Source organism: Dendropsophus ebraccatus, chromosome 8 (assembly GCF_027789765.1).
Source record: "Dendropsophus ebraccatus isolate aDenEbr1 chromosome 8, aDenEbr1.pat, whole genome shotgun sequence".
Lineage (NCBI taxonomy): Eukaryota > Metazoa > Chordata > Amphibia > Anura > Hylidae > Dendropsophus > Dendropsophus ebraccatus.
In genome coordinates, this window is record NC_091461.1 from 48,233,243 (window position 1) to 48,248,077 (window position 14,835).

The window sequence follows — 14,835 nt, forward strand, 5'->3', positions numbered from 1 at the left end:
CAGCTGTTTTTTTTTCCATTTTGTAGTGTCTGAACCCAGCCTGAGGCTTGTTTTCAAAGCATAAAAAGACAAATAACACAGGTAAGGCTATGTTCACACAACATATGTTTTCAGACATATTTTGGATGTTATTTTAAGTTACAAAAACATCAGTAATATCAAAACATGGCTGAATTCTTCACCTCAAAATGACAGCCGTCCAAATTTATGGCATTTGGCAAAACATGTTGTGTGAACATAGCCTGAAGGAATTACAGTACGTAGGCTGAATCCCAGAATTCCAGGCGGTACCCGGGCTGTCTTCTCCTTCCCCACAGACCGGGAAGGCATCAGGAATCAAATGTGGAAGGTTCAACAAGGTTCGAGTTCTATGGAACCTAAGATTTTCTGCTGTTCGATGATCTCTAATCCTTAGATATCCATCAATGTGTAATCATTAGAAGTCTAATTGATGGGTACCCCATTGATCAAAAGTACAAAAAGTCAGTTACCTCTGTTTTTTATATAATAGAGGACTATACTATATATTGGACAGATATATTGGACTATAGGTAATCTTAATTTTTTGAATAATGTGAATTTTTGTAAGCAAAAAAGAGGTATACGTAGAAGCCTCCATAAGCATCATTGAGTTTAAAGCCATGAATAAAAGAATCTATTTAAGTCTATGAGGAGATCTCTTGGAAATCATCAGAACTGTTTTCACTTAGAAATATTTGTTACAAGCTGTCCGTTGCCTAAGTTGATTCAAATGATTGATTGCATTCAAGAACAAAATAGTAATCTGATGCCTTGTTAATAAACAGAATATAATATCATGACAGTCCCGTTGAGAATAGCTAAGTTTAGATGTTACATTATACATTTTTGCAGATTTCCTTTTATCAACTATATCAGTTTTTACAATGGTATCATGTTCTATTATTACTGTAGTATTATACCTTTGATTCAAGGATATTCAACTGTACTGGTTAAATAAATCATGCCAGAGCGAGTTCTATCAGGCCTTGGGGAGCAGAGTGGGTATTGGAGAAGGCAATATTTTCAAGCTCCTGGAGGGGGGATGGTAGGAGGGAGATGTAGAGGGAAAGATGGAGATGGCCAAAACCCTACGTAAGACCTGGAAAGAAACAAAGAAGAAATTAGGCTTAGAGGGGATTATAGGGTTTGTGTCATTATGAAATAATAATAATTTAGAGAAGATAAAGAAACTAGGGCCCTTAAAGACATTGCTAGACGCAGGGATAAAAAAAGTAAGAGATGTGTGGGCAGGTGATAGGTTAAAGAGCTGGGAAGAATGTTTGATGTTTCAGGGGGTTCCTTGGTTTGAATACTTGCGGTTGAAACAGGCTATCCAAACGTCAATGAAGCTGGATAAAATAGAACTGGGCACCAAAGATGTTTTTATTGAACAATTGAAGAAGAAAACATTTAAGAAAAAAGAGATCTCAATGATATATAAATATCTAAACGGTTTTACGGTGATTGGTGGTAAAAGTAAGCAGAAGTGGCAGGAAGAACTGGGGAATATTAGTGAGAAGGGTAGGCAGGAAATTTATGGCAACATAAGAAAATTCTCTAGATTAGGGGGGCACCGAATTATACAATTTAATATTCTACAACGCCTATACTACTCTCCTAGATTCTTATTTCATATTAAAAGAAGAAATCATAGTAAATGTCTGAGATGTAGCTCGGGGGATGCAGGAATAACACACATGTTGTGGGCATGTGAGGAGTTAGAGGAATACTGGGAGATGGTACTGTATTTAGGAAAGTGGCTGAGAAAACTGGAGTGTCTTTGGATATGACACCCCTGATGGGTATATTAGGGGACACCTCGTCAATTAGTATATCTAAAAAGATAGAGGAAGAGATTGTTAGACTATTGTTCTATGCTAGGCTGCTAACAGAAAATGGCTTGCCTCCACAGTTCCAAATATCATCCATTGGGAACATTGTTGTAGTAAATAAGAGAAAATGTATTCTGGTAAAAAGTGATTCCCCCCCCCCCCCTCTCCATTTGCAGGGGGGGGTGTAGGGGTTGGGGTTTCTGGAGGGTGGGTTAAGGGTGGTGGTGGTGGGGTTCTTATACCACATGAGTAATAAAGGGTTTACAGAACAAGGAGGACGGGTGCAACTGAGTTTAGGATGGCATGATATACAGGAGTTTATTGGAATTTTTGCGGAGGATATACAAGAGTAACGAAGGATGTTATGGGTTCTGGCTTTTTTTAAATGGAATTATGGTTATGTAAGTCCATATAACGCAGCAATACGGATTGACATCAGTCATGCACCAATTATATTTTCAGACATACTCTACAATATGTATTTATTAGGGTTTCAGTGTGGTTTTCTATTTGAAATCTAAGACACAACTATTCACATTGGTTTCAATAGACCTGTTCTCATTAATTGTGTTGAGGAACCTTTAAAGTCCGGTTAATGTCCAAATCTGGGTGTTTGTGTTCTAGGACCTAAAAATGGACTGCATCATGAAAGTCCGTCTTTGGGTCTGGCGTTCAGGTTTTTAAATAAAGCTTTTTGAAAGACTGCTGAGCAGCCAATCAACAAGCTGTGGGAACCAATAATACTTACCATACCAGGTTCCACCAGGTCTACTATCATCAGCAGGAAGGGCATTTAGTGCTTGCTGTGTGCTAATAGGCTCCTGCACTCTTCACTCTCCAAGTATGATTGATTACCCCCTCATTTAGGCTCCCAGGGGTGACAATATAACCCCCCCCCCCAACCCTTGTTGACCATTTACTAAAACTCTGTTTGTCATCGTCATACTCCACCCAATCTTACGTAGTTATCAGGACACCAATATCTGAAAAACAAAAGACAAATAAATAAAGACAGGAGCAGAACTCCCATCATTTTGACAGGTGTTCTGCTCCTTTTTAGTATGCAGCATCTTTACAGATAGCTGCTCACTGGCTGGCACCCAGGAGGTGAAGTGGGGAGGCATCTTCACTTAATCCCCTGGGAGGGGGGGCGCAGACTTTGCGCTCTTATTCTCTTTGGAGGTGGTGGTGATAGGGGTTATACTTTTCCCCCACCCCATCTCAGTTCATGTTCACCATCTACTCCTGCAGAGTTCACTCAGCTAATCAGTGGCTGAGATTGAACACCACTGCAGCTGCTGATTGCCTAAACAGACACTACAGTAGCCAAAGCTAAACAGAGAAGATGTGAGCAAAGCAGAGGATGGTTTATATAATCCATCCCCCAACAGGAAACAGTCTGGCCCCAAGGGGGTTAAGTGGGGGTGCTAAGCATCTCACTTAACCCCTTGGCAGTTAGGCTGCTGTTCATTTTGCCTGTTTGCCATGAGGAACCGGCAATAATGGTGATGAGCAGACACATTGTTGTTCAGATTTGGGTACCTGAACTGGCCTTTTTTTTTATTTGGCCAATCCAGTCAAACCTGAACATCCACTCATCTGCTTATAACTATTCATAAACTTTGTCTTTTTTTCCATCAAAAGAACAACTTAATCCAGAAACACACAAGGGCCCCTTTATCATCCTGAATTACAACAGAACTAAATATTCTGTAAATAAAGGGTAACTACAGTATCATAGCAAAAAAAATTGACCTATCATAAAGAAAACAAGCAGGAACAAGAGCTCTGTAGCATGCTTCACTTCACTGCTGTCAATCCCCTCTGTCTTGCTGACTCATAGACTTATAATGATGGAGATAGTTAATAGCCAGGGAGTGAAATTTGTTATTGTGAGCTTCTTCTGATTAGGCATGGTCAGAACAATAAACATTTTTATATGTCTCTATGACATAGCATTTTTTTTGTCAATGCCCATTTAAGGAGTACAGAAGGGAAACATTAAACTTTTTTCTTTGTTAAATATATAGCAATTAAAGCAGTAGCAATTCTCCAGTAAATGAGGTCCCATTTACCCTTTCACAACTGCTATATTTGTTAGCTGGTGTGTGGGGAAGTATGGAGAAGGCTCAAGAGCTACCATTTCCCTTTGCACATCCCTTAGTTTTAGCAGCATTACTTACTATCTGTACCATATTCCGCTTACCTCTTTGTGTCAAATGCATTAGTACACCTGATCAGTGAGACATATCCTGTGAGACAGCAAGGTTATGTACTACTGTTATCCAAGCAACACAGCATATCCTCTATTCATTGCTAAAGTATATACCAACTACTTCTGTTACTACTTTATTGTTCTTGTTATAAAGTCAAGGTAGGGTTAATATATTTGTTATTATATTTTTTTTTCCGGTAATGATCTATTCAAGTGACCTGATGTATCCATTGCACAAACATTGCCATAGCTGCAAATTAAACCAATAAAATGCCCTTGGATTTACTCAAGTGTCAGTTGGATATTAAACTGATACAGTGTGTACTCTACTTTCATAATGTTTGAAACAATTACTGGTGAGACATTTTCAATGCAGCTGTTAATAGGATTACACAGATTTTTTCTTTTTCTTTTAGGGTGCTTGCACAGGGCAGCAAATGATGAGAAAAAAAAACGATTGTTGGTTCTAACAGATACATTGTTCAGTTTTTGCATATAGTTACATTCTGTTCTAATTGTACTGTCTACTTTATCTGCTACTTTGTCTTCTCAATGATATTTCTATTATAATTGTAAAAATCATGTCCAACTTATATAAAATATCATAATAGTTTCTTATAATGGAGCATTTATTCGCACTAGTTCGGTATACTTATTTTTATATCTCAGAAATAACATAACTGACAGAACAATTGTGCATTTAGTGCCCCTCCACAAAAAAACATTATGTACAACATTTCTCTGTCCAGCTCAGAGTCAGAAGTAATGGCAAAAAAAAAAAAAAAAAAAGATCAGTTTATCAATAGTTTCCCTTTGGATGCTTTCAAAACAATGGTTGGCTAGACATGGCTCAATTGAATTTTACTGAGCTAACCAAGGAACTTAACAAGCATTTATAATGTTTGATGTACATAGTATCTCCAAAGTGCTAAAATTTGTTAAAACATGTATGGGGTGTTAAATATTTAACCCTAGACATGTTAGACAGATTTATCACTTTTATGTGTGTGTGTGTGTGTGTGTGTATATACATACATAAATTATTTACTCCACATAGTGTTGCATGCTTTTAATAAATGTGATACATTTTACGATCCCCCCTAGCAGCCCTCCCCAAACTTAACACTTTTTAAAGCTGTTCAATAAAAAGTGAGAATAAAAATGTCTTAAAACATAAATATATTTGGTACACATTTTTTAATTTTCCATACAACTTTAGTTCTAATCCTTCAGGATTTAAATAAATGAATCTTTATTTAGGTTTCTAGAAAGATATAAAATTACATACAATTTTGATCAGTTATAAAGACATGTTTATCGTTCTCAACAAAACTGCTCCCGGCAAGTTAGGATAAAATATATATATATATTTTTTATATATATATATATATATATATATATATATATATATATATATATATATATATATATATATGTGTGTGTGTGTGTGTGTGTGTGTGTGTGTGTGTGTGTGTTTTCCTTGACATCCATTAATTATAAAATTTGCATAGAATGGTAGAGTAAATTTAAATTAAATGGAATATGAGAAGAGAGGTAATACATAGTTGCTATGATGGTCCAAGTGATTGTATGATGTTAGGGCATATCTGTATGGAAAAAGGAATGATCCGGACCACCATATCTGTAACCTAACATAGTATAAACTGAATAGAAGAATATTAAAGGAGTTATTAAGGATTAGAAATAACAGCTACTTTATTGTAAAAACATTACCATAATGTCATTTCTGTATCTACAGTATAGCAGTTCCATTTGATGTGGGTGTAATACTGTGTTAATGACTCCTGTTATTGGAGAGTTTAAATTTTTGGCTGAAGTTAGATGTGTTGCAATTATGTAATGAGAAGCACTCATAAAGAAATTGTCTGGTATATATTGGGTGTTTAGGAAGCGTAGCACAAGATCTGGGTCTAATTTATGATGTGTTACTTTATAGATAAAATACTGGTCCCCCAAATGTAGAAATGTCCGCCTAAAATTACATTTTCTCTTAGTTTTGCCACTTACAACAATTTTTGAGATTTCCAGTGTTTGATGCTAAGAGAAATTATTTCAATCCATGAAAGGGCATGTTTGCAATCATCTATGAAAAATGGAGTATTAAGATTTGGTTTCCACAAGTGTATTTGCATAGAACTTTTTTTATAGGAAGGGCAGTTCCTGGTTTATTATTTTTTTGCAACTCTTGTTCAAATAACATAATTTATGATACTCACCTTTGAATACTTAAAGGCTTGTCTCATAAATAAATATTTATAGACAATATTTAATTGTCCTCTCAGGATGTCTATCTAACTTGCCCCATGCTGGTGGTCCTTACAAACACAGTAACACCAGCTGTATCCTCTTGTTTGGCAGCAGAGTGATTCTTCATATTATGAAGGCCACCAGGGTGCACTATATCAAGTACGTAACAACAACATGGAATCATTATTTTTTTAAACTGGCTCCCACTAAAAACCTCCTCAAACTCCGTCAATAGGAACTGGTGACACATGGTGGTGGTGGGTTAATAATACTTTAAAGCGTAATTGTCATTTCAGGGTCATTTTTCTGAAAACAATAAATATCTATAGTACAAGCGATTTTAAGAAACGCTGTAATAGGTTTTATGTACTAAAAGAGTTTCCTTCTGTACTGAAAAAGCAATCTCCCAGGCTCCCCCCTCACTTCAGAAGAAGGATTTCTGTCTCCATTATGTGGCTATGGAGAGGGGAGGGGCTGTTAGGAGTGATTGAGCACGGAGCAGTCTTGCACAGCACAACACCCTGCAATCTTCTCTCAGTAAGTTCATAGATAAGCACTGACCTTTCTGACACCTGAATTTAGCATTTTAGGTGCCCAGAGAGTCTGCAAACAGCTGACCTTCATGTCACCTCTTCCTGATCCCTCATCTCCCTCAGCCCCTCCCCCCTTCATAGGCTTACAATGGAGAGAGCAGAACCCGTCTTCACTGGCTTCTCTGTAATGAAGACGTGTTTGCCTGATAATGCACAGATAAGAAGTAGATTGCTTCTTAAGTACAGAAGGAGACTTTTTTGGCTGATGAAACCTATTACAGAGTTTCTTAAAATCGCTTGTACTACTGATTTCTGCAATAAAAAAAAAATATGACAGTTACACTTTAAATAACTTTTAACAAATGTAAGAATTGGTAAAAATAGTATGAACTATTACAACTGAATAGGCATGTTAGGTTTATTTGACACCGTTTTTTTTCTTCTTTCCATCTTATGACTGGCCTTTACATACATGCATCATTTTCACAAAATTGATACTGGTCTTTACAAGCTTTGGGGCAGAATATTTGTCCATTGGTCACTCTCCGCTATAATAAACACTGCTGGAAGCAACTCATCCAATATATTTGAAGATTTTTGTGTTTCAGTATACTGAGATATTCATCAATATCTTAAAAGACAATGACACAGGGACTTCATTGTTTGGACTAAAAGTGTTTTAGCAACAGCCATCGGGATGAAATTAAAGAGCATGATATCAACTTACAGTATGTCAGACACAGCGCTACATTCACAATGCTCACTCCTATAACTACATTTGCCTATTAGACAAGTACTGCTAGGACTAGCATGTTGGAGCCTTGGTAACTAACATCCAGTATAAATTATGCATGCCATGACAGCACAGAAGTGTAGGAGCTGTAACATGATAGAGGTTTTCCAGAGCTCAATAATACATTGAAGAAACTACTGAAGAAATGTAAACCACACATTGTTAATAATGGATAGGTTTTTATCCCTATTCATTACACTCCACACATGTCTATGTGGAATCCTTTCTTCGAAATTACAAATGTTACATATTGTAGTCTTATATTATAGCACACTATATTATCAAACTTTTAAAGGGTTTGTCTGGCTTAGAAAACCGATTGTAACACATTTTCTTAGGGATTTCGAATTTAATGGAGATGGGTCCTATGCTCAAGACTCCTCTCTGTAAGCTAAAACAGCTAAAAAGAGCACCTATTTCTTTGGAGGACCCAGCATATTCGTACAACAACAGTCCATTAATTTAAATAAGTACTGTGCAATAATTTATTTTCCCTGAGGGGGCGCTGTGAAATAGAATACTTGCAGACAGGTTCTTCAATATATTACAGCTGACTGCTCAGCATCCTGGTAACAGGCTGTCATCAATAGACTGATGTAACAAAAAAAGAATTGTTTAAGGTGTACAACATGTTTAAAGAGTACCTGTCATGGCGGTTTCTCTGCAGACCAGTGTGTGTCGCTCCTGCTGCCAGAAGTTCTGGTAATTATGAATACAACCTTACCGAGTCAGCAGCGGGAGCTACTGTACAGCATTCGGGACAGAAAGCATAGTTAATTCACTCCAGTAGTGAGATATATATATATATATATATATATATATATATATATATACTGTGATACTGCAATTTATTAAATACCATATTTTCTGGTGTATAAGGTGACTGGGCGTATAAGACGACCCCTGTCTTTTAAACAGATTGTCAGGGGTTCGCTTTATACGCCGTAAAATGCTACAGTCAGGCAGGGGCTAACTGCAGCTAAATTAATAAAACAACAAATAGTTAACTCACCTGGGCCCGTTCTTGGCCTCTGCGCGTCTTCTTCTCTGCTCCCGTTCCAGGTGCAGCCATTGTGACGTACACTGACTGCGCCGGGGATGCCCTAAGCTCTCCCGAGCAGCCGAGCGTCTAATCGAAGATGCTCGGCTGCTCAGGAGAGCTTTGGAAGAATGACAGAGGCTTCGGATACTTCCGGAGCCTCTCAAAGCCACTGTCATTCTTCCGAAGCTCTCCCGAGCAGCCGAGCATCTTCGATTAGACGCTTGGCTGCTCGGGAGAGCTTAGGGCATCCCCAGCGCAGTCAGCGTACGTCACACTGGCTGCGCTGGGAACAGGAGTGGAGAAGAAGACATGCGGAGGCCAGGAACAGGCCCAGGTGCCTTTTATTTTTTTTTCTTTAAAATGCTCCCCCCATACAGTGGGAATGTGGGCAATTTTTCACCCCCCCCCCCCCCCACACACACACACACTGTATGGGGCAACCATACCCGGCGTATAAGACGACCCCCGACTTCTGACATGATTTTTTGGGGTTAAAAAGTCCTCTTATAATAAAATACCGCTGGTGCTAGACACACTGTGAAAATCTTGCAATTTTCATAAAAATGACAAAAAATCTTCGCAACACAATAGGAAATGAAAAAAGAAAAACATCACCACAGTGTGTTTGGACAGATGCCAGTAGATCTTCACACCATCGTTCGGTTCTAAGCAAGTGTCTGTCCTTCGAGGCTCTCACCCTCTGGGGAACAATGACGTCGACACTAGAGATGAGCGAACTGCTCGGACTTTTGGTCCAAAAGCAGTTCGCTCTCTCATCATGCTTTTGATCCCGGCCTCATACTTGTGCTCACGGTAATATGCGGCCAGGATATTTCAGGGAATCCCTGTTGAATTCCCTGGAATATCCTGGCCGCATATTCGTGGGATCGCAACTATGCGGCCAGGATCAAAGGCATGATGAGAGAGCGCCGATGTCGTCGGACCAAAACTCCAATGGTCTGCTCATCATTAGTCGACACATACTCTACGTTTCGAGGGAGGAGCCGTCTTTCTCAAGCGCTGAGTTGTAGTGTCCCATTACTTACTTATTGCATTGCGGGGTTAAAAAGTAATCTTATACGCTGGAAAATACTGTAATCAGGATTTGTAGACTTTTGTGTCAGGTGGTAGATTCCTGAGATGGTACTGTACATCTTAGGCTATGTTTACAATGTATTAATACGGGATGTCAGAGGTAAAAAATAAATATATGTATATATATATATATATATATATATATATATATATATATATATGTGTGTATATATATATATATATAAAATTTATAAAATATAAAGCGATAAGGCGGCACTCCAAGAATAGTGAATAATAAAGTGAATTTATTCACCCATAATGAACGGTACAACGTTTCAAAACAGCAGTATGTGTTGCTTGAAAAAAGTTTCATCGAGAAACTGAAACGTTGTACCGCACATTATGGGTGAATAAATTCACTTTAATATTCACTATTCCTGGAGTGCCGCCTTATCGCTTTATATTTTGGGTCTTTGTGGAGCCTGGTTCTGGCTCCGGAAGGCTGTGGACCCACTAGAGCTTATTGCCGCACAGTGACGTCTACACTTACCTTATATATATATATATATATATATATATATATATATATATATATATTTGTGTGTGTGTGTGTGTATATATATATATATATATATATATATACGCTTGGGCGCCTATAACTACCTTTGGAACATTTGTTTAACCCATAGCTGCACCAGGACGTTACTGAACGTCCTTGTGCCGCTATGTGAGTTCAGAGGGGGGGCGCGCGGCGACCCCCCTCTGAACTGCCGCGATCCCGGGTGCCGCATGTAGCCCGGGATCGCGGCTATTAGTGGCCATGGTCCGATCGCCGTGCCCGCTAATTAAGTACTTAGAAGCAGCTGTCAAAGTTGACAGCTGCTTCTAAATACTTGCTAGTGGGGGGATCGCCCCCCCCTGCGGCACGATCGCGGGGGGGGGGGGGGGCGATCCCCGCATCCATCCCGGGCCGGGGTCTGCAGCAGCCAAAAGCAATAGAACACCGATCTCATGGATTCATGCAGTATAACTATACTGTATGGATCTCTATGAGAGATCAGAGTGCATATACTAGAAGTCCCCCAGGGGGGCTTCTAGTATATGTGTAAAGTAAAAGAAAAATGTATTTTTAATAACACAAAATCCCCTCCCCTAATAAAAGTCTGAATCACCCCCCTTTCCCCATTTTATAAATAAAAATAAATAAATAAATGAATAAACAAACATGTTTGCTATCGCCGCATGCGTAATCGCCCAAACTATTAATTAATCAAATTCCTGATCTCACACGGTAAACGGCGTCAGCGCAAAAAAATCCCAAAGTGCAAAATTGTGCATTTTTGGTCGCATCAAATCCAGAATAATTGTAATAAAAAGCGATCAAAAAGACTTATATGCGCAATCAAGGTACCGATAGAAAGATCACATCATGGCGCAAAAAATGACACCTCACACAGACCCATAGACCAAAGGAAAAAAGCGCTATAAGCCTGGGAATGGAGCGATTTTAAGGAACATATATTTTCTTTAAAAGGTTTTAATTTTTTGCAAGCCATCAAATCAAATAAAAGTTATGTTACATATCATTGTAATCGTAACAACTTAAGGAACATATATAACGAGTCACTTTTACCCCAGGGCGAACGGAGTAAAAACAACCCCCCCAAATAAAAAAAAAAAAAAACATTTTTTTTTTTCAATTTCACCACACATATAATTTTTTTCTGGTTTCCCGGCACATTTTAGGCAAAAATTACATCTGCCATAGCAAAGTACAATTAGTTGCGCAAAAAATAAGGGCTCATTTGGGTCTCTAGGTGGAAAAATGCAAGTGCTATGGCCTTATATACACGAGGAGGGAAAAACGAAAACGCAAAAATGAAAACTGGCTGTGTCCCCTAAGGGTTAAATGATTTAACTCAAATGCTAAGTGATTTTAACATTTGAGAAGTCATTTTTTATGTGTTCATGTTTTGTACCCATTATCCTATGACACAACAATAACATAGCTGTGTTCGTAGTGTGGATAGGCTCACCTATTGGGCATCATGGCTGCTTATTGGCTAACATTGTTGCACTGCAGTCCTGGATTCACAGTTTATTAAGGACAACATCTGCAAGGAGTTTCTATGTCCCCCCCCCCCCCCCCCCTGGGGTCTGGGTACTCTGGCTTTCCCCCAGACTCTAAAACGTTTAGATTAGATTTTGAGCCTTAATGGGGACACGATTCGATTGCAGCGATGACAAAATACAAGGTGCTGAAAAATAAACTGGTGCTATAAAAATAAAGGAATTATTATTATTATTTGCTGGATCCATACACTTCTCTAGTAGATAAGAAAATAGTAACATTTTAAATAGTGAATGATACATTTAATTTAATTATACTTTTGCAAGTGGCATTATGTAACGTTAGTTGCAAGTTCCTTCAATTTGAAGCCTTTACTCCTATAACACTAAGAACAGTTCACTACCCATTTATCTATCACTGGGATTCTGTAGTCTGGCTAGACAAATGATTCTGAGTATACCTTCCATCTGTATTGAATATGTTCACATGGAAAATGTGAAATAAAGTAAAATATTCTACTGTGGTTTCAATTAATAGGGGGAAGCAAACAAACCAAACACAGGTGTTTCTAATGATAAAATACTTTAGTCGGTCCATTGACAAGTATTACTGATGAAAAAAAAGAGAGAATTCTACCAAGAAATAAAAAATAATAAAACTAATATTGCAATACTATGCAATTGAATATATAGTATATTGCCTACATATGTCTTTTTTCAACCTTAAGTATGTAATAAAACCAATATCATCAGTCCATCAAGTTACACCTACAGAAACACCACTGTGTTGAAGGCAAAAACTCTTACTAGGCTGATGACAATTGCCCCATCACATGGAGAAAAATTCCTTCCTGACTCCAACGGCAAACAACAGAAATCACTGGACCAGTGTCCCATCATATCCTAGTTAGTTTCGGGTGTTATCACATGTGATATATTTTCGGCGATTTACGATAAATGATCTCAAATGACCGCTACGAAAAACAATCGTAAATCATTTACCCTATTACACAGGACGGTGATCGTTACTCATGGTCATTCTTACGCTCATCCTTTTCTCGCTGAGAGACCAGGGAATGACCAAACGAGGCATTATTACACCGAACAACATAAGATTTGTGAACGATCAACATTGAAAATAGATCCAGATTCTATCAGACAATCAATGATTTCTCGCTGGTCGTTTGATCTTTGACTGCTATTACACGAAACAATTATCATTTAAATCCGAAAGATCTAAAGATTTTTCAAACCCTAATTGCGCCATTTAATACAGCCCTTAGAGTATATCCTGAACATTACACAAAGAATGGACAGGTAATTACAAAATGGATGGAACAGTCTTGTATATGTATTTGTTGGTAGTCACCCAGACAGGATGTAAGTGGTTGCTGGCAACATTTCCTCAAACACCATACAAAATACCCAAAAAGACTGCTTTATAAACAATCCTAGATTAATCAAAAATATAAAACAATAATTCTGTTTATGTAGAGAAGTTAAAATAATGTTCATTCTTTTTGATGAGCTAATTAAAATAAGGCATGATATGTATTAGCAAGCTTTAGTTTTATGTTATATAAATAATAGAGTTAGGTGGATAACAGCTTTTAGTGAATACATGAATTTCATACGAATCATTTAAATTCCATTTAGCTGCTACTTGGCCTTGTAGGGTACATGATAATTTTAGCATAATTGCCATGTAGTCTGCAAAGGATAAATAATAAGAAGTAACTACAGTATATAATTAGGTGTCAATTGGATAGCAGTAGTAATTGCTGGACTATTTGTACCTTGAATAATGAAAAAAATAAGATCCATATTTATTCTTGGAGAGAACACGGATTTATTTCAATATGTTCTGTTATACAACAATGGAATGATTGTTATTTAAACGTTATTTTACGTTAATTTATTTACATGGTTTATTATCCCGTCTCTGTTGTTCAACTAATTAGGATTCAAATAATTTTAATAATTATACCTGTTGTACTCCACATGTCATGTTCAGCAAATTCTTTCAGTATTGCTGCTTCTCTCTATGCTCTTTTTCATTGGATGTAGAGATCCAAAGCAAAATAACTCACAATAATTTGCATTAAATGGTAATATTGTATATCAAGGGGATCTATTCTTCCTTGACAGAATCTCTTTTAGATTGTAAAGTAATTCCATATGCTCTAACAATGTGAAGCATCATATTTCCTCCTACGAGTGATGCTAAAGCAAAGATGTTATCAATGGGGAGGGGGGGGGGGGGGGATATGGTCCTCCATGTAAGATCAGAAATGGAGCCTTCCAGGCCTTACAGTAAGGTTAAACTGGTCCACCTAGGCACTAGATGATTCTTTAATAGGCCCAGGCTTTGCTATTGTAATAGGCTAGTGTGGGGGGGGGGGGGGGGGGGGGAGGGTAAACCTCTTGACACATAGTGATTTATGTGTCAAGTTATGTCGTGCCTAGTACTGTATGTGTTCTGTATGCCCATGGAGGGCTGGCTAGCTGCTATGCTCGGTGGTGCCACCATACCACGTCAGAGATCCAGTGCACATGGAGTTACCAGGCTTCAAGCTTACAGGAGGAGGTATCAGTATCATTTTAGGCCCAGGTAGAGTGGACTTCCTAGTGTTAGTGTGCCAGAAGGGAGTGTGTAGAGTAACCTCATAAGGTGAGATAGAAGAGCCTATTTAACCTATAGTAGGTCTAAAGCCAGCCATGGAGGCGTCTGTGCATGTAGGACACCATCATTCGCATAAAAAAGAAACTTTTCGTCTCTCTTCAAGTGCAGCAAATACTTTTCTTTGCTCATATAGTCATATTACAAAAATGCCATCATGTTTTTGAAAAGATATCGAGGGAGATTTATGAAAGGGTGTAAATATACTCCTGGTGTAAACTGCCCACAGCAACCAATCACAGCTCAGCTTTCAGCTCTAGAAAATATAAGAGGAACTGTGATTGGTTGCTGTGGGCAGTTTACAGCAGGTGTATATTTACACCCTTTCATAAATCTCCCCCATCAT

At 38.0% G+C, this 14,835-nt stretch overlaps 1 protein-coding gene across 1 annotated transcript in view; it reads left to right on the top strand.

Annotated features, from left to right (window-relative positions):
• The first annotated feature begins 1,364 nt into the window (after nucleotides 1-1,364).
• Nucleotides 1,365-14,835, top strand: part of PCDH15 (protocadherin related 15) — a 796,162-nt gene continuing 782,691 nt past the window's right edge. The window contains exon 1 of the mRNA XM_069981835.1: nucleotides 1,365-1,542. Coding sequence (XP_069837936.1) covers nucleotides 1,365-1,542 — 178 coding nt within the window. The remainder of the gene's footprint in view (nucleotides 1,543-14,835) is intronic.